At 41.4% G+C, this 20,946-nt stretch overlaps 1 protein-coding gene across 6 annotated transcripts in view; it reads right to left on the bottom strand.

Moving 5' to 3' along the window:
• Positions 1-20,946, bottom strand: part of LOC121878491 (dachshund homolog 2-like) — a 143,404-nt gene that overhangs the window by 12,068 nt on the left and 110,390 nt on the right. For 4 of the 6 annotated variants that reach the window (XM_042384766.1, XM_042384751.1, XM_042384758.1 and 1 more), the window contains 6 exons: positions 20,620-20,853; positions 18,122-18,376; positions 17,624-17,797; positions 16,320-16,403; positions 14,435-14,560; positions 6,368-6,589 (listed from right to left, as the gene is read on the bottom strand). In XM_042384766.1, coding sequence (XP_042240700.1) covers positions 6,368-6,589; positions 14,435-14,560; positions 16,320-16,403; positions 17,624-17,797; positions 18,122-18,376; positions 20,620-20,853 — 1,095 coding nt within the window. The remainder of the gene's footprint in view (positions 1-6,367; positions 6,590-14,434; positions 14,561-16,319; positions 16,404-17,623; positions 17,798-18,121; positions 18,377-20,619; positions 20,854-20,946) is intronic. The other 2 variants (XM_042384781.1, XM_042384790.1) reach the window with 2 other exon arrangements.

Raw genomic sequence — 20,946 nt, 5'->3', positions numbered from 1 at the left:
CCCCCTATTTAGTCAGGTGTGAGTTTTAAGTAAATATAATCGATGATATATTGTAAGTAAATAGAAATTACTTAAACATTTTGTCGTACTTAAATTATTCAATATAAGTAATTAAATGAGACGAAAATTCCCTCCTCTCTCCTCCTCTCCTACACGCCACACACTGAGACCCAGGCAGCCACAGTTGACTGACTCTTACATTTGTGTTTCACGTAAATTTTTCCACCAACCCGATTTCATTATTTTGGAATCACTTGTTTTGTAACGTTTAATTACATAAAACAAAAAAAAATAAGAGTACAATTAAGTAATTTTTGTTTAATTTATTTTTTGGTTTTATTTATTTTATTATATTTTTGAGCATTCGAGTCTAAAGAAAAAAAATAAATATACTTTTATTATTGTATATTCCGGCGTTCTCAGTAGTTTTAATTAATTACACGATATTTACTTTTAATTCCTGCTTGTTTTTTTTTCTTTCTTTTTTAGATCCTGATTCTGGGTAAAACACAGATTTAAGGAGGATGGTATTCAACGATGCTCTTTTGTCTTGGCATTTTTCCCAGATAGTGTTTGGGACTTTATACTTCTTTTTTTTTATTTCTATTTAACATCTGAGTGGAAAAACTTGGCCGTGAGACAAGGAAGGTATATAATTATCTTCATTTTGTGAAATTTTCCGAGTTGATACGTAATTTGGGGTAATTTTCTCGTGATTTTGGAAGTGTTTTTTGTAGGCATTTCAGCACTTGGATCCTGAAAAACGGGGGGGGGGGGGTCATACGGAAAAGAATAAACGTTGTTATTTATTGTTATTTAATGATTTTACGTCTTTGCATCTTTTTATGAGTATATTTATCGTTTATTATTCTATTTTATTTATTTCTTATTATATTAATTGAAATATTTATCTGTATTTGACGTTATTAAGGTATTTTAGTCCTGAAAATACTAAGAGTCAGACAAGAGTATGCTGAGTTGCGTCCCTCTTACATTTACCGTATACCTATGCCCGCGAGGTCACCCAAGCGGCCTTTAAGTACACCCTGGCAGCCCTAAGCTCATCCTGACAGACCTCATCTCACCCTAGCGACCCTCTGAGCTCACCATACCAACCCTCTAAGCTCACCATACCAGCCAACCCTCTAAGCTCACCATACCAGCCAACCCTCTGAGCTCACCATACCAGCCAACCCTCTGAGCTCACCATACCAGCCAACCCTCTAAGCTCACCATACCAACCCTCTGAGCTCACTATACCAACCCTCATCTCACCCTAGCGACCTTCTGAGCTCACCCTAGAGACCAGCATCAGTAGGATCACGATCAACGAGCGGCTGACAATTAGGGCGGGCGTGGGAGCTGGTCTTGGCCAATAATCCACATATATGCCCCGCAGTAAACGAAACTAGTGGGGGTTTTAAGACCATCTGAAGCGAAGTTTTATGTCCGTGCTATAACACAACCCGGATAATACGGACAGGGGAGAGTGGTGTGGTAAGGGGAAGGGGTGAGTGGAAGCCGGCCGGTGTGTTGTGGGAGTGTTGGTTTGGTGGGGAGGAGCGTTGTTGGTTTGTTTTGGAGTGGGGAGTGGGGAGGGTGGGGGTGGGTGTTGGAGAGTGGGAGGGTGGGAGGGTTTGCTGGGAGGGGAGGTGGGGTTGGTTAATTCTTGCTGGGGAGGAGTAGGGAATGGGGAGAATGATGGTTATCTGATGGGGAAGAGTTTGGGGAGATAGTGCTTACAAGGGGGCGAGGAGGGGGTATATATGTATGGTTAGGTTAGGTCAGGTCAGGTCAGGTCAGGTCAGGTTAGGTTAGGTTAGGTTAGGTTAGGTTAGGGTGTTTAATCATCAGGTCACATAAGCTGATGCTTTTAATCTTCACATAATCCAACAGGTGTTACAGTTAACATTTGCTATAGTTAACACCTGGTATAATTAACAGGTGTTATAGCATAATGTAAACCATGTTTAACATGCCCTATAATTAACATTCGCTCCAGGTAACTAGTACTTTGCTAACAGTTAACGCTAACGAATGGGGTAATATTCAATTCACCTGAGCCGTTAACATCTGTACGAGTTAACTAAAATATAATGAAAACGAGGAGCTGAAGGGTTAACAAGACGCCATTGTACCATTAACAGCTCACCATAAAGTTAACACAAGGGGATGACGTGGTTGAGGGGACAATGTACCTTAGGTGTTAGTGAAAGAAGAGTGGAGTTAGTGTGTAGGAAGCCGTGGACACCTGCTACTTAACGATCCAACTATAAAATCACCACCTACTTCTAACTACCTGTCGTTCTTAACCAATACTGAAGCTTTTAGTTTTAGTTTTTTGTGTCGTTAATTATCCAAGTTTGTTTTCATTAGGTTGGGTTGTATGTATGTGTGTATGTATGTATGTATGTATGTATGTATGTATGTATGTATGTATGTATGTTAGCCAGGTGAGAACGAGCCCAGGTATACCCAGCTGTTGATAGCCTGGAAAATAAAACCACCTCCACTACCACCACTACCACCACCACCACGAGCCTATCAGCTGATCAAAGGTAAACGCTACCACCACCACTACCACCATCACTACCACCACCATAATGACTTGTATCAACCACTTAAACGACCTATTGTTAAGACCATCCACATTTTCCTTCTGTATTAACTTTTTTTTTATTTAGGAGGGGAAGGAGGGGGGTTGGGGAGGGGGTTGGGAGGGTTGGAGAGGGTTGAGGGGTGGTGATCTATTAACAGGTAAACATTCTGAAGGTGAGTTGTCCGTTCTTCAATTAGAATTTCAGATATCGTTTTAATCCTCCCAATTATTTTTTTCTTTTTAATCATTACAAAAGACGTAAAAGACTTTGTAAATAAATAGAAAATAATAGGGGTAATAATTCCGGGTTGATTTCCAGATAGGCGTTCATCAAGGTTGACTTAAATATCTACAACGTCTGTGTTTCATTTTATCTAAGCTTGATTTATTGTCGGCATTACTACATAAATGGCACTTTACGGCATCCCCCCCCTTCCACCCTCCTCTTCCACCTCCCCCTCCACCCATCCCCCGTTTTTGGAGGGTGAGAGGGGGGAAGAATCGCTCCTACAAGACATACCCCATAAAAGATAAATCCACCCCCAAAAAAAAAAAAAAATATGCTCACTTGCTCATTAAAATATTCCCAATCAATATTATGAAACACTAAAATTAAAACATTTATTCTACATAACCCCAATGGCTCGTCTTTATTTACCCTCATAAATAATTAAGTCTAAGTAAGAATATAAGTAAAGTTAAGAGGGAATCTACTACGAAACAACAAATCATTAGCCTCTTTGATAAGTTAGGGGAGGAACCATTAACATTTAGAAGCGTCTGGACGGAGGAGGAGGAGGAGGAGAGACACAAAAACAAGAGCCAATTGAACCCCAAACCTTAACTTTAGGACGGAATAAATCAGACGAAATGTGAGTTCGTGAATGACATTAAGTGAGAACTATACGTATTATCTGACCCACCATCACCCAGGGCTTTCAACAGTCGCAACGGCAGTGAAAGATAGCAATCACCGCGGTCATATATAGAAGCGTTCGGAGTCTCCCCTACCGTTCACTGCAACAGTGTGATGGCTGGGATTACAAGCTGTTTTTATTTTGATTTGTCTTTTGTTTTCTTGTCTTTTTTTGTTTTTGTTATTTATCATCGAGTCTCGTGTGTGTGTGTGTGTGTGTGTGTGTGTGTGTGTGTGTGTGTGTGTGTTATTCCTTATATATTCCTATCAGGGGTATGGGCGTGTGTACCTTGTCTTGATAAACCTCCTTAATCCTGCCTTAGATTTTATGAGAAACACCCCCCCACCCCCACACACACACAACCCACACACCACACCTTTACCTATTCCCCTCAACTAATTACGTGGACAAATTTGGCAGGTAACATCATAAGACTAATTTAGAATCCATGTCGCGAGTGTCCTGTCTTTGTGAAGGATCTGAACCACTCCTTAAGTAGCAAGAGATATTTACATAGGATCTTGTGTCGTCTAGCCAGGCAAGAGGAGACTGGTACACAAAGCTTATCATTTCCTTGAGCCATTTTTCAAACTGTTTTTTTTTTTATATATCCATTTTATTGCCTGTGTGTGTGTCTTTATGTTCCGTGGGATGGGTGTCGGCCCCGTCAGCAGGAGAGAGAGAGAGAGAGAGAGAGAGAGAGAGGTTCTCCAGCCCCCATGGTGGTGTTTCTTACTCACTCACTCCTCAACTCACTCACTCCACCCACTCCCCCCCACCCACTCACCCACCCACCCACTCACCCACCCACCCACTCGGAAGGTGACGCAGCTGCCACCACCCACTCCCGTCATCACATTAAACTTATGTTCCCAGAAAAATGAGTATTAAGGTAAATGTGTTTCTGATAACTACTTGACGCCCGAGTTAGTGTCCGCGCCAACTGATAACAGGTGTTGGTCGTTAATAAACCTATATATAATCTTTAATAGAATCAGTGTTTATGTTTCCTCTAAGTGTAATATTTGTCTCTTCTCGTCTTTATCATTAATTCTTCACATCCCGTCTTTCTCATTATCTATTTACATCCTCTTCCCTAAAGTTCTCTTCTTTCTCATTATCTCTCTCTAATAATTCCCAATAATATAATAAGATATCCATAATCTAGCTTACAATATAGTCAAGGTTAAATTCTAATGTGGTATTTTCTTTAGTTATTAGATAAAACAAATTCTTAAAATACTCAATAGTTATTCTTCAAAATGATAAAAAAAAACCTTCTTTTGATATGAATAATGTCGTATTTTTTGTTGTTGCATCTCTGTTAATATTTTTTTTACTAAACTACTTCCTATCATCAGGTTATTAATTATCAGTCATTATTATCTCATGTTCCTTGTAAGTACAGTAACGATACTTAAAGACAATGTTGGTGCATCATAGACCAACGTTGAAATTTAATCTTGGATAACAGCGGCAAGCAGGATGTTGGAGAATGTTCCACGTACTAATCATTAAGTAATAATATTGTATAAAGTATTCAAATATTATCTGTGGCCCCCCCCCGCCCCGCTTCTTCCTCCACCTCTCCTTCCTCCACCCCCTTCTCCACCCTCTTCTCCACCCTCTCCTCCACCCTCTCCTCCATTCCACCCCCCAGACAAGCAATGCAATTATTGAATCGCCGTAAAGACCCGATTATCTGTACACTTTAGCCAGTTTCAAAACACACATGCTCAACGTATCACACCTGCCCACAATAACGTCTCAGGTACACAGTTTACTCATTAACTGAAACACTCAGGTGTGTAGCCGTACAGGTGTTGCGCCTCAGGTAGAGTATAATGAAGTATTAAGTCAACAAACATCAACTTTCTTGCCCAGTGACATAAATTGCACGTATAGGTAGACATTCTATCACAAACAAACAGACAGACAGACACACATAAGTAAGATAAAAATATTCAACTCCTTTCAGCCACGATTGAGGGGTCATAATAAAAAAAAATCAAAGTTGTGAAGAATTAAAAATAAATGATAATAACGGTAATATTAAATGAATAATAACAATAAAAATAATAATAACAATAACAATAATAAACACCTAAATATAAAAAAAAACATCAACAATAAACACATTACAATAACAATAAACCAAACACTAAAGACATTATATAAATCAACTGCCTTCGTAAAAAAAAAAAACAGGTCACCACATACAATAAATCCGTAAATGAAACGTAAAAAAAAAACACCCGACCTAATCCCTCGTGTTATGAGGACAGGAGCCGGGTCAACTATGCTCAAGAGAACACAAATGGTCATCGAAATGGTATAGCCTTCTTGTTTGTTTAGCCTTTGTAACATTGGGGCTTTTTGTGCTCAATGTTTATACTGTGTTGAGGCGAAACATTTAGTGTCTTGTCTGGTATAGTGTTTAGAGTATTGAGGTAATTAGGTTAAATCCTCTCCTTCCTTCCTTCCTTCCTTCCTTCCTTCCTTCCTTCCTTCCAACAACTTTTTCTACTTCCCTGAATTATTTTCCTTCTCTCCTTTAATCCCTCTCTGTCTCTCATTATCTCTCTAACTGAATCATTCCCCTCCCCCCCCCTCACTCCCTCAATCCCCCCTCTCCTTTTCTCTCCCTCTCTCCTCAATCCCCCCCTCTCTCATTCTGTCTCTCCTCAATCCCCACCCTCCCTCCCGCTCTCATTCTCTCCTTCCCGCCGTCCCTCGCTTATTCCCTCCCTTCCGTCCTCCCTCATTTCATCTTTCATTCTCCTGCCCCCCTCACCTGGCCCTTGACACAGGTAAGGACGGAAGACACCTGCCACTGTGCCCTGAGACTCACCGTTCTGGGAGGTGCGGACGTCCTGTAAGTCCTGTTGTTGTTGTTGTTGTTGTTGCTGTTGTTGTTGTTGTTGTTGTTGTTGTTGCTGCGACTGGTGGGATTTGGGGCTGTGGTGCGGGTTGTCGCCTTGTCCTGACGATCCCCCGGAGGCCGCAGCCGCTGCCGCCGCTGCCGCAGCCGCAACAGCCGCGTTGTTGACTCCCTCCTTGGCCAGTGACTCCGCTGTGGCGAGAGAGAGACACACACGCACATATACAAACAGTTAACACTTGAGAAAGAGGCCATTAACTGCTTTATTATTGCCAGGGTCTCCAGTCCTTTATTTTATCTTAGGTTGAGAAAATAGTTTATTATACTCGGTCTGTGAAGCTCGGACATAAAGATAAACACTGACAAAAACCTGAACCACAAACTGTCGACAAAAACTGTGAGGGAGGGAGGAAGGGAGGGAGGGAGGGAGGGACGGAGTGATTCAGGGAGTGAGGGAAGAAGGCAACACGTGCTGCCCAGTTGTGTTGTGTTTGGTAGTTCCGTCACTCTATAATAGCTCCGTCACTCTCTGGTAGCTCCGTCACTCATCGGCAGCTCCGTCACTATAATAGCTCCGTCACTCATCGGTAGCTCCGTCACTATAATAGCTCCGTCACTCATCGGCAGCTCCGTCACTCTCTGGTAGCTCCGTCATTCTTAGATGTTGGAGATTTTGACCCACACAGGTAAGGGTGATGAGGTGGGAGGGAGGTGGGGAGGATGTTAGCCCTTAATGGTCACTGTCTGGTAATTCTGACGCCTCCACCACTACCAATACCTGTCCTCCACCAATACCTGTCCTCCACCAGCACCACCACCAATACCTGTCCTCTACCACCACCAATACCTGTCCTCCACCACCACCAATACAACACCTCCACACACCACCACACCTCCACACACCTCCACACACCACTACACCTCCACACCTCCACATTCTTCTGCCATTGCCTTACTGATCATCACACAAGATTATCCTCATTCTTTAAAACATCCAAACATTCATCTTTATCTATGAAAATGTTTACCTGAGTTAAAATTACTAACTGGTAATTTATATTTAACCAACACAAGTTTTGACCCTTTAAAGACCTGTTCTTGTGTGGGGTTAATAATATACGTAAATGTAAATAAAGTAAAATATATGCAAAATAGTGTAAAAAAAATCACTACACTTGACAACATAAATTTTTACGAACGTCATTTGTTTTTGTTTTTGTCTAATATAAATTTCCTGTCAAGAGCAGGTGTGATGATCAAGCTCAGGTCTTATCGTAGAAATTAATAATGAATAGAGTCTTAAGAGTTTTATAGCTCAGTGAAGACTCAATTTTTAAGAGCGACGGGTACTAGTTGATTGGGAGGAGTGCTAGTTGATTGGGAGGAGTGCTAGTTGATTGGGGGGAGTGCTAGTTGATTGGGGGGAGTGCTAGTTGATTGGGGGAGTGCTAGTTGATTGGGAGGAGTGCTAGTTGATTGGAAAGAGTAACAGGTGCTAGTTGATTGGAAACATTTCACCCCTTCAACCTCTGACCCCTTCAACCTCTCACCCCTTCAACCTCTGGCCTCCTTCAACCTCTCACCCCTTCAACCTCTCACCCCTTCAACCTCTCACCCCTTCAACCTCTGACCTCCTTCAACCTCTTACCCCTTCAACCTCTCACCCCTTCAACCTCTGACCTCCTTCAACCTCTTACCCCTTCAACCTCTCACCCCTTCAACCTCTGACCTCCCTTCAACCTCACCCCTTCAACCTCTCACCCCTTCAACCTCTGACCTTTCTTCAACCCTCACCTTCAACCTTCACCCCTTCAACTCTAACCTTCAATCTTCTCACCTCCTTCAACCTCTCACCCCTTCAACCTCTGGCCTCCTTCTTCAACCTCTAACCTTCTTCAACCTCTAACCTTCTTCAACCTCTCACCCCTTCAACCTCTCACCCTTCAACCTCTGGCCTCCTTCAACCTCTGGCCTCCTTCTAACCTCTAACCTTCTTCTAACCTCTCACCCCCTTCAACCTCTCACCCCTTCGCTTAACCTCTAACCTTTCTTCAATCTCTCACCCCTTCAATCCTCACCCCTTCAACTCTTTAACCTTCAACCTCTCACCCCTCCAACCTCTCACCCCTCCACCCCTCTCACCCCTCCACCCTCTCACCCCCTCCACCCTCACCCTCCACCCTCTCACCCTCCAATCTCACCCCTCCACCCTCTCACCCTCCACCTCCTCACCCTCCACCTCTCACTTCTCTCCACCCTCTCACCTCCACCCTCTCACCTCCACCTCTCACCCTCCAACCTCTCACCCTCCAACCTCTCACCTCCAACCTCTCAATCTCCAACCTCTCAAATTCTTCCTGACCTCCTCTCACCCCCCACCTCTCACCCTCCACCCTCTCTCACCCCTCCAATTCTCTCACCCCTCCACCCTTTCCTCACCCCTCCACCCTCTCAATTCTCCAACCTCTCAATCTCCAACCTCACCTCCATAACCTCCTCTCACCCCTCCAACCTCCCAACACACCTCTTATATTTCACTCCCTCCTCCCTCCCTCCCTCCCTCCCTCCCTCCCCCTCCATCCCCCATCCATCCATCTCTCTATCCATCCATCTCTCTATCCTATTTCCCGTCATTAACACCTCCCTTCCCCTCCCTCTATCTCTGTCTCCCCCTCCCCTCTTCCTCCCTCTCCCCTTCGTACTAATTAAAAAAAAACTTAAATTATACAACTTGGTGCATTTTTGGCTTCGTTAGTCAGGTTAGATTATGTCTTACTGACCTGACGTATGGATGTTGTCTCCTGGTGAGGGTTTGTGTTGATTTTAAGTGTGATTGAACGTAAGTATTATTATCATAGTAGGTTTTTGTTAAGGGTTGAGTCTGTCTGTCTGTCTGTCTGTCTGTCTGTCTGTCTGTCTGTCTGTCTGTGTCTGTCTGTCTGTCTGTCTGTCTTTCTTTCTGTCTTTCTTTCTGTCTTTCTGTCTGTCTGTCTGTCTGTCTGTGTCTGTATACGGATTCATATGAGACTTTAAGTATGCAAATAAAATACAGGTTGATTTATATTCTGTACTCAGTATCATAAAATCTATTAATGCATTCACCATACATTGATTTATACATTCACTATACATCGGTTTATACACTCACTATACATCAGTTTATACATTCACTATACAATATATTCTCTATGCACTGATTCACTCGTCATACAATATCCTCACTATATGCTGATACACTCACTATATATGACATGGTTTCATACACTCACCATACAATACAATGACTCGTATATTCACTATAGAAAACAGTGTAATAATAAGCATTGGAAACTGATTTTTTCTCAATGAAGCAAAATATAGCTAATCTGAAATACGGATGAAACGAATGAAAAATAAGGAAAAAATCTGAAATACGGGGAAAAAATCTAAAATGCCCCCCCCCCCAAAAAAAATGAAATACGGAAAAAATACGGGAATAATTTGAAATACGGAGAAAAAAATCTGAAATCCAATAAAAAAATCTGTAATGCAGGGAAAAAAATTTAAAATCCAAATTAAAAAATCTGAAATACGGAAAAATACCGGAAAAATCCGAAATACGGCAAAAATCGGGAAAAAAAATCTGAAATACGACAAAATTCTGAAATACCAGTAAAATCCCTCTAAAACCCACAAAAAATAAACAAAAAATAAACACAAAACCTCATACATACCAAACGAAGAATATTGACTCACCGGCTCAAAGTACACAAGAAAGAATAAAGTCTCTTGAAAAACAGTAAAAAAAAAAAAGCAAATCAAATGAAAAACCGTAAATAAAAAATGAGTTTCCAAATATCCAAGAGAAAAATAAAACCCAAGGAAAATAGAAAGATTTGAAGGAAACTTTCTGACCGCTGTTGATGTGATTAAAAACGATTGGGGGAAGGAAGAAGAGTGGAGAAATAATGCGATTAGTAAAGTCTCTAACAATCGCAACTTGTTAATCCTTCCAATCTCATTTGTTTGATTATCTTCCTCCGGCTCTCTCTCTCTCTCTCTCTCTCTCTCTCTCTCTCTCTCTCTCACGTTTTCCGGCTACTTGTTATCGTTTTATTTAGTATTCTCTTTCGTCTTATTATTATTATTATTATTATTATTTTTTTTTTATTATTATTATTATTATTATTATTATTATTATTATTATTATTATTATTATTATTATTATTATTATTATTATTATTATAGAGGATTTGAATTAATATTTGATGTCTATTTTTACTCTTCCCCCAAACCAAACTTTTTCCGATGCTCTGTTGTTATTTTATTGCGACGTTTATAGCATTCATGGTATCTGAATCCATCTTATAGTCAACGAATTTGTTTGTTTTTTTAAGTTTGTTCGTGTTACGGTTTTTATAAGTGCCAGAATGTCAAACACTTTCATTATTAATATGTTTCTGTGGTAGTTTTTAATAAGATACATTAGAAAGATGGTAAATGAAAGATTAATAAGGTAAATAAACTCAGAACAAAAGAAAGTGTACAAGATATCTCGCGAGGGGAAGGAGGAGAACATGATAGCATTTGGGAAAAGACTTGGATTCCGCATCACAACATAAGTACAACAAAGGACAACAAGAAGAAGAAGAAGAAGGAGGAAGGAAGGAGACCGAAAAAAAGAAAGAAATAGCATAGAAGGTTAATGGTTAAGAGGATCGGATCCGTAATTAAGAGGCTCGGAGTCTTTTTCGTGGAAGATCACGCAACACGTCATTTATTGTTATCCGCCGTCTATTGTGCTTCCTAAACAGGTCCGTCCTGATTGGTGATTTGCAGAAAATGTTCTATTACAATTTTTCTTTTCTAAATACATTGGCATTTCTTCTCGTAAAGGTAATTGAGGTGAGTTTTTTTTTTCTTTAGGTGATCAACATGACTTTCTACAGTATTGGGAGATGAGATAATTACACGTATTGAGAAACGGATGTGAATAAAATACCTACAAAACAGATCAATCAACATATACCTGAGAGCCAATCAACATACACCTGAGAGCCACACCTTTACCTGTGTCTTTCTCTCAATCAAGCTCACCTGTTGTCAGACCAGGAGCTTAACGAGAATAAAATACGAACACAGTCTTTCGTAAAATAGTAAAGAGAAAAAGAATTATTGGATTTCTGTCTTTATTTATCTTTAAGTTAGGTTGATGTATGTTTTAATTCATGGTAAAATACGTACATACATACATACATACATACATACATACATAAAAAGTACCTGAGGGAGAACCACCTTGTTATCGACCTCATCTCGTTATCAGTTATACGTCTTGTCTATATATATCTACTCTCTCTCGTTTACTATCTTTCTATCTACCTATTTATGTCTTTCTCTCTATCTCTCTCTATCTATTTGTTTTTCTATCTACGTTTCTATGTATCTATCCATCTTTTTATCTGCATCTCTCTCTCAATTAAAAATCCCACTGCGTTTAGTCGCCGAGACATCTTAGTAAAGTTGACCCCTCAAAAAATACACCTTGAAAAAAAAAAGACACTCACCCTCCCCACTTACCCCCACCCCTTCCCCTTACCCCCCTCCCCCTTACGCCCCCCTTACCCCCCCCCCCCTTACCCGAGCGATCCAATATCACACAACATAATCAGCAGAGATAATTATACGGTGAAGATCTGCGCAGTAATTAAAACTTTAATGAATTAATTGATAGGAATCATTAGGGGAGGCGCTGCATTTTTTTTATAAAAGTGGGGCCCTCCTCCACCTCACCTCTCAGCCAAGTGGAAAAGTCGATTTTTTTTTTTTACCCTTCAAAAATTTTCTTCTCTGTTCTCCCAGATACTTTCGTTCTTTTCGTTATGTTGAGTTTTGCAAGTCGATGTTTTTTTTTGTGGGGTGATGGTGGTGGTGTTGATGATGTTATATTGTGTTATTTATTAAAGATTATTATGATGTTTTAATTACGGGAATATGAAGAAGAAGTAGATGATTATGATAAGTCTTTACCTAACACCTGTTAAAAATGTCTCCTTGGGTCGCCGTTGTGAATAATTACGATATGCTTGTTAAATAAGTTTTTTTTTTAGTTTTTTTTAGTTTTTTTTACATCACTTGACGAGCCTCTAAAAATCGACGACGAAAACTATCCCTGGTAGGGTATTACATTTCCCGTGAAGGAGAATGAACCTTAATATCACCCTAACATAAATGTCATTATATCTCGGGTGGGTGACGTTGTACCAGTTGCATTGTGATTAGTGTTGTCATAAAAATGTGTAACGCGAGGAGACATAGTTAGAGAAAAAAAACGCGGAGATAATATGATTAATGACTGATGCGATGAGCGTTGATTACACTCCCTGGATTAAAAAAAAAAATTAAAAATTAAAAAAAAATTACATGGGGGGAAAAAAAATCAAAGTTTGCATAATTTCTTTAGTCGTAGTTTTCTTTCCTCCTCTCTGGAAAACAATTACGTTATTGACTTCTTTTAAGGGGGTTAAATTTAACATCTTATTCTTCTCCTTTGTTATTTTCATTCCATCTTTCGCACATGTTAAAAAAAAAATAAATCTTGAAAGTAATTATTTTTTTTTAATGGGAAAGGAAGGAAACTATTTGAAACGAAGTCTTTATAGTCTTCAGTGGCTATTAACTGCGATTAATTTCAGTGAATCTAATCCCTATTGATTAACTAGCACCAGAAAAATCACGTAAAGGATTATTCTAATTGGATATTGGAGACATAAAATTAATTCCACTTAAATATCTCCAAATGACGATAATACTCACTTTAATACCTCACTTAAGTTTGATAGATGAGAAATATTACTTAAATGTGTCGTATCTTGGACTTGTTCACTATACAGGTTACTTAAGTGTACTGTAGTAGAGGTTCTATACGATACGGCTACTTAAGTGTACTATGTAGTCAACTTACACAGGGGAGGAAACATGAGTAGTCTTGGGTGATACTTTATACCTGAACCTGCTATAAGTTTTTTTAGGGGAGAGAGAGAGAGAGAGAGAGAGAGAGAGAGAGAGAGAGAGAGAGATGGGGTGTAATTCGTCTTTCTTTTTTAACATAATGCTCTTGTGATGTTACCATGAGTGATGTTGTTTGAGAGACCAGCAAATAATATGTGTGTGTGTGTGTGGTATACAGAGCATGTGTAAAATGTTGATATATAAATTCCTAATGTATATAATGGTTTTTTTTTCCCATCCTTCCCAGTCGATGTGTACTTAGTACTTAATGAAGAAACATAGATAAAGTTGTTAGTTAAATTATAATAACACAGGTGAAGTTAATGATCACCCTACCTGCTGTATGTTAATTATCTCACCTGTATAAGTTAATGATCATCCTACCTGCTGTATGTTAATTATCTCACCTGTATAAGTTAATGATCACCCTACCTGCTGTATGCTAATTATCTCACCTGTATAAGTTAATGATCACCCTACCTGCTGTTTGTTAATTATCTCACCTGTATACGTTAATGATCATCCTACCTGATGTATGTTAATTATCTCACCTGTATTTGTCATAGTGTTTATATTATGATGATAGTATAATGGTATAAATAGTAATGGTAGTCGCTATTTATTACCAATTGCTAGTTATTGTCTTGGTATAGTTTCAACATCGACACTTTGAATTGCCTCGTTAACTTTCCCACCTGTGGTCTACAACATTCATAATTCCAACATAACTAGTCTATAACATTCTCACCTCCAACATTTATATCTCCAACATCGGTCTCCAATAACTTCAACACACACCCCCTCCAACATCGGTCTACAATAACTCCAACACACACCCCCTCCAACATCGGTCTCCAATAACTCCAACACACACCCCCTCCAACATCGGTCTACAATAACTCCAACACACACCCCCTCCAACATCGGTCTACAATAACTCCAACACACACCCCCTCTAACATCGGTCTACAATAACTCCAACACACACCCCCTCCAACATCGGTCTCCAACAAACATCCTCCAACACAACTGGTCTCCAACACTCACCGGCAGCCCTGAGCAGTTCCTTGGCGTTAGGTTCATATTGTGAGAGTCGCTTCAATTTCTCCGTCAATTCCTCCTCCAGGCGCCGCCGAGCTCGCTTCTCTTTCTTCAACTTACGCAGGTACAGCACTAGTGAGAGGGAGAGAGGAGTGGGGTGTTGGTGAGTACAGCACTAGTGAGAGGGAGAGAGAGGAGTGGGGTGTTGGTGAATACAGCACTAGTGAGAGGGAGAGAGAGGAGTGGGGTGTTGGTGAGTACAGCACTAGTGAAGATGGGGGGTGTTGGTGAAGTGCAAGCACTAATTGAGGAGGGGAGAGAGAGAGAGATAAAGTCCTTCAGTGAAGTGCAGCACTAGAGAGAGGTGGGGTGTTCAGTGAGTCTGGCACTAGGGGTGGGGAGTGTTGATGATGTACTAGTGAGGAGGGGTGGGGTCGATTGATGGTCTGGCAAGTGAGGAGGGAGAGAAGGTGGGGTGTTGGTGAAGAATACAGCACTAGAGGGAGAGGTGGGGTGTTGGTGATGCAGCACTAGTGGAGGTGGGGTGGGTAATCCAAGCACTAATGGGAGGGAGAGGTGGGGTGTTGGTGAGCACAGCACTGGTGAGAGGAGGGTGAGATCAGGCCAGTGGCTCCACAGCACTGAGTGGGGAGGGAGAGAGAGGGGTGGGGTGTTGGTGAGTACAGCACTAGTGAGAGGGAGAGAGAGATAGGAGAGAGGGGTTGGAGAGGGAAGATGGTTAGCACAGCACTATAGATAACAAGTGATTGGAGGTCATAAATTTATACAACACTGTAGATAATGATTACAGCACTGTATCGGGTGAAACAGATGGAGGGGTGCTTAGGGGGTACAGTGCTGGGGGGGGGGGAGGGTGACAAGGGAGTGGAGGGAGAAGGGAGTGGATTAAATACAGGTGGAGGGATATGAAGGGAAGGTAGAGGGAGGGGGAGGGAAAAGGAGGTGCAAAGGAGGTGCAAAGGAGGTGGAATGAGCGAGCCTGAGGGAGGGAGAGGGAAGTGGAGAGAAGTGGAGAGAGGTGGAGGGAAGTGGAGGGAAAAACATAAACACGACACAGTTACAGACGATGAAGAAAACACAATATTTAAGGGTAAACTGATGAATCCAAAGGCTGAAATATTACTCCAAGAAATAACACTTAAGAGACATAAATAACATCAATACCATAACTCTGAGAATAATAACAACGACTGAGAACAATAACAACGGCAGTAGTTTATTGATGTGAGGGAGACAAAACTTTAACGGGAAGTATTAGTTAGATATCAAATGAAATAGGAGTAAGATTAATGACCATATTCCTCCTTGACAACCATAACACATAGCTACTCTAGTAGTGTGTGTGTGTGTGTGTGTGTGTGTGTGTGTGTGTGTGTGTGTGTCCGTCCTTTATTATGTTTGTATTATCTTTCATATTCCTGTTACGTCTTAGCCAAAGTGTTCAGTGTGAATTTTCTTTTCGTCTTTGTTTCACCATCATTACCGACGCTGACATCTTAGAACTTTATAGCAAGTTAGGGAGTGTGAGGAAGTTTGTGCAGAGATGGTGTCCCCACCCCCCTCCCTCTCTCTCCCTCCCGTCGACTGAGGGAGGGAGAGAGGGAGGGAGGGAGGAGGAGGTAGGAAGAGGAGGAGGACGGGTGAAGGGGTGTAGGTGGGGAAGGAGGAAGGGGTGAAAGGGGTGTAGGGAGGGAAGGAAACAAAGGTAGGGAGGGAAGGAGGGGGAGGGGTGAAGGTGAGAGGGAAGGGAGGGAGGGGTGAAGGTGTGGGGTGGGGGAAGGGAGGGAGGGAGGGGTAAGTAAACAGAGAGGGGGGCCACTTCAGTAAGTCTCCACATCAAAACACCACTACATTCTAAGTAACAACTCACGTTTGACCTTCTCGTCCTCGACCAGTTGCTTCTCCAGTCTCTCCCGCATCTCCTTCTGCCTCTGGAACTCCAGCTGAAGGTGCTCTGTGTGGACACGTCGGGAGAAGAAGAAAAACTTGTAGTTGAAATACAAGAGGTAACTTGTACGTGACTCGAGGACACTCACAATGACAATAATGTTTTGGAGTTTTTTATCTCTCTCTCTCTCTCTCTCTCTCTCTCTCTCTCTCTCTCTCTCTCTCTCTCTCTCTTTATTTAATGTTTTTTTTTGGAGTATGAAAAAATTTGTTATGTAAACTTATAAACGTATATTAGAGTGAATTTAGTCCTATATTGAAAGATCGTCGAAGAATATACGTGGGTGATAGATATTGCAACTCTTCCTCTTCCTCCTACTGTTCCTCCTACTCTTCCTCCTTCCTCTCCTTCTTCTCTTCCTACTTCTCCTTCTCCTCTGCCTCCACCTCTAACATTCGTCGCTAACTCTCACACTCCCACCAAACTTCTCTTCATTACACAACTCTCTTCCTCTCTATCCTCTCATTTGCCACTCCAACCTCGGACACTCATTCAGTCACCTCCCCCCCCTCCCCTCCCTCACCCTCTGTTACCCTTCCTCACTTTGTCTCCTCTCTATAAATCGACCTCTTTTCTCCCTTGCAACTCCTTCCCACTCATTCGTCTCCCCTCCCCACTCACCTGCTTTCCCTCACTACTCATCCGCCACTCATTACCCTCTGCCATCATCACCCACTTCCTCCTCCCCCAGTTTATTCATTCTTTCCCCTCACTCCACCTCTTTACTTTCCCCCCTCTACCTCCCTCTCTCCCCTCTACCTCCCTCTCTCCCCCTCTCTCCTCTCTCCCCCCTCTACCTCCCTTTCTCCCCCCTCTACCTCCCTTTCTCCCTCTACCCCTCCTTTCTCCCCTCCCCACCCCTTTCCCCCCTCCCCTCCTTCCTTCACTCTATGCCAGTCACCGACCAGACACCCTCTACTACCCCCCCCCCTCCCTCTCTCCTCCACCTCCCCATCCTCACCCCCCCACCTTCTAACCCACCCTCCCTCACCCCCTTCTGTCCCTCCTATCTTCCACTCACCCACTCCCACTTCCCTCACCCTCCTTCTGTCTTCCCCTACCTCCCTCACCCTTCACCTCCCTCACCCCCTCCCCCTACCTCCCTCACCCCCCTGCCCCCCACCTCCCTCACCCCTTCTGTCCCCCCATCTCCCTCACCCCTCCACCTCCTCCCTCACCCCTTCTTCTGCCCCCTACCTCCCTCACCCCCTACCTCCCTCACTTACCCTTCTCTCTGATCCACTGTTTTTCCTCGTGCCTGACGCTCTCTGCTGCCACTTTCAGGAGGTTCTGAATGTTGCCCAGGAGGTTCTCAAGCGAGGAGAGGGGCGGGTGGTGCGGAGTGGCCGTCGTCACGTCTCCTGAGCCGCCCATGCTAAGTCCCGCCAGCCCACTCAAACCTGTGTGTGTGTGGGGCGACCCAAACAAAAGATTGACATCATGCGAGTTTTGTTTATCAGATTTATTTCAGTCAGATTAAAAAAGGAAAACAAGTGTTATTCAGATATTAATATAGATATAATTATAGGCGTAAATAACAGGTTTTTTGGGGAGGATTTCAAAGGTAATTGCAAAATAAACCCGATTTCAAGATGACAGAATCATTAAGTAAACAACAAACAATATCACTGAAACTTTACGAATTAAGGAACTTAACTCACGTAGGAGAAATAAAACCTCCAAGTTATCTACCTGAAGAAGAGGTTTTATTTATTTTTTCTCACCTGGAGGTAAACGGTCTTCGCTAACAGGAAGAAGGGCGGAGCTTTGTGAGGTGGTGGGCGTTGGTACACTACTGCTGCTGCTGCTGCTGCTGATGGTGCCGGAGAGAAGGTTACTCATACCTCCTGCCAGACCAGCCACACCCACGATTGAACTGCTGTTGTTGTTGTTGTTGTTGGCGGCGGAGGTGAGGTTATTGTTGTTGTAGTGTAGTGAGGGGCGGTCTGGGTAGTCGAAGTCCTCCCTATCGCTCAGGTCTGTTTCAGAGACGGAGGTAAGTTAGGTTAAGGTGATGGTTAATTAATCCAGGTTAATTACTGTTGCCAGGTGTTCAACATACTGGTAGATGAATATTAATTAGGAAAAAAATATCTGTTTTGAGGAATATTTTTTTAAATCATAAACGGAAAATTGATAGAAATATTAAATAGCATTACTTGTATGTATGTATGTATGTATGTATGTATGTATGTATGTATGTATGTATGTATGTATGTATGTATGTATGTATGTGTAATAACTACAATAAATTACGACATTAATCTTCATCACATCAGATATAATCGACATAAAGTAATTAGTCTTGTCCACGCATTGATGTAATAAAACCTCAATTTTATATACTAACAAAAAACAAAAACAAAAATCATAAGTAGCATGAAATCAGATTATGTTAACCAAGTCGTAACAAAAGAGAATCCTAACTCTTTTTAAGGAGGAGAATCGAATCCCTTAACCAGGAGGACTAGCGACTGTCACCACGGCTTATTAAATCACCGATACTTTTACTGGAGACGCAGCCAAGTCTTCCTCAAGAAGATCAAGATCCTCTTCCTCTTGCGTCTGTAATACGAGTAATATAATCGTGTTCTCTGCTGTATAAAGATAAATAAGTGACGTAATTCAGTGATACTAGTTCTGAATGTTAGTCTCAGCTGGGGGGTTCCTTAACTTCTGGAGCTTATAGTTTCAGGAAGGAGTTGATTGTTTTTTATTTCATTTTCTTAACCAATGACGATGCAAGAGTATTATAAGCTGGAAATACGTTTTAAAACATTCTTCTACTCTGAATAATCATCAATGTAGATAATTAATGAATCAGATGAAGAATAATAAAGTCAAATAGAGAAACTTCTTTAAGTTTGTGTTTATTTTTGTAACATAATTGAGTTTTGTCTTTATTCGCCTTTACACACGTATGACCAGTTGGGGAAATTCTCGTTTTTTTTTATTATTTCTAATCTTTATTTATTTATTTTTTATTGTAGTCACTTCATTAAATCACAAATTTTTTCATGTTAACGTATTCTTACATTCACTACATAATAACGTATTAATCATTATAGCAAAATAGGCGGTATTGTAATTCCTATTGGCTAGAACATTCTGACGTAATATATTGCTAGTAAGAATTTTAGCCACGAAGAGTTACAAATATAGTTATAAATCCTTAAAGGAGAATAAATTACCATATATTTCCCCAATTTGTAATGTGAGAAATAAGGTCTTTTGATAATTTACGGTGAATAGTATAAATGATAATACGCTTTAAGTTTTGTAATAGACATGGAAAAAGTGGAATAGTAGAAATAGTCAAATAACCTCATAACGCACTCAACAACAGCAACGCACTCAATATCAACGCACTCAATATCAACGCACTCAACATGAACGCACTCAACATGAACACACTCAACATGAACACACTCAGTATCTGCCATGGGAACTGAAAGTGTATTTACAAGGGAATACTGAGCAGAGAGAGAGAGAGAGAGAGAGAGAGAGAGAGAGAAAGAGAGAGACACACCTGGCTGAGTTAATTAGTAGCCATGAGGTAGGAAATATACCTGGCCATGCAATGAAAAACAATAACAATAAGCAATAATGAAGGTAAAAAAAAAATTATTCTTCCCATTCATGTTGCAGTTCTGGTGGGAAATAATTAAACAACCAGTGGTCATGGTCATATCCAACACACACACAAACAAACAAACTAAAACAAACAAAATAATAGCACAGGTGTTTTTATTCCCATCATTTGTCGAGACATTAAAAAAAAAGCACTTATTTGATCCTTATACCTGGTGAAATAGAAGCAGTAACAAGTAATACTACGGTGGTGTATTGTTAAGTGTTATACATACATACATACATACATACATACATACATACATACATATTCCCAGGGGTTGAAAAAAAAACTTATTATTCACAGTATTACAATATTTGGATGAGGGGGGGGGGGGTGTGGTTATGTATGGTGTATATCTTGTAGTGTATTGTATAGTGCGTTAATACACACGTTTAGTATATTGACTTGAGTTATTATTCTATAGCTGATGGTTGGTAGAGGAGCCCAGCATGTAACAGTGATATACAATTAGACGACACGCACACACACGCACACACACATACACAGACACATACACACGCACATACACATACACGACACAACGCACTATAACCCGAACCCGACCAAACAGGAAGCAGGTCGTCTCACCATTCTTATCATCGAGGTCGTCTGCGTCGGAGAGTCCATCATCCTTGTCGTCGCGGTCGTCTCGGGGCGTAGGGGCATCACTCAGGTCGTCCCGGGAGTCGCTCTTACTGCTCAGATTCAGCGCGTCGCTCTCTCCGTATCCTGCAGGAGGTGTACACATGCGGTCAGGATAGATGCGGTCAGGATACAGGCGTGACTGAAGGGTTGCAAGGTGGTGGTGGTGATGGTGGTGGTCTGTTGGAGAGGTGGGCAAGCTAGTTATTGTGACACATGTGTAAATGGTAACATATGTGTAAGGTATGCCATATGTGTAAGTTGTAGCACATG

Source organism: Homarus americanus, unplaced genomic scaffold, assembly GCF_018991925.1.
Source record: "Homarus americanus isolate GMGI-L3 unplaced genomic scaffold, GMGI_Hamer_2.0 scaffold26492, whole genome shotgun sequence".
Classification (NCBI taxonomy): domain Eukaryota; kingdom Metazoa; phylum Arthropoda; class Malacostraca; order Decapoda; family Nephropidae; genus Homarus; species Homarus americanus.
Note: the sequence above shows the minus strand (reverse complement) of the source record. Positions and strands in the feature narration are given on the sequence as shown.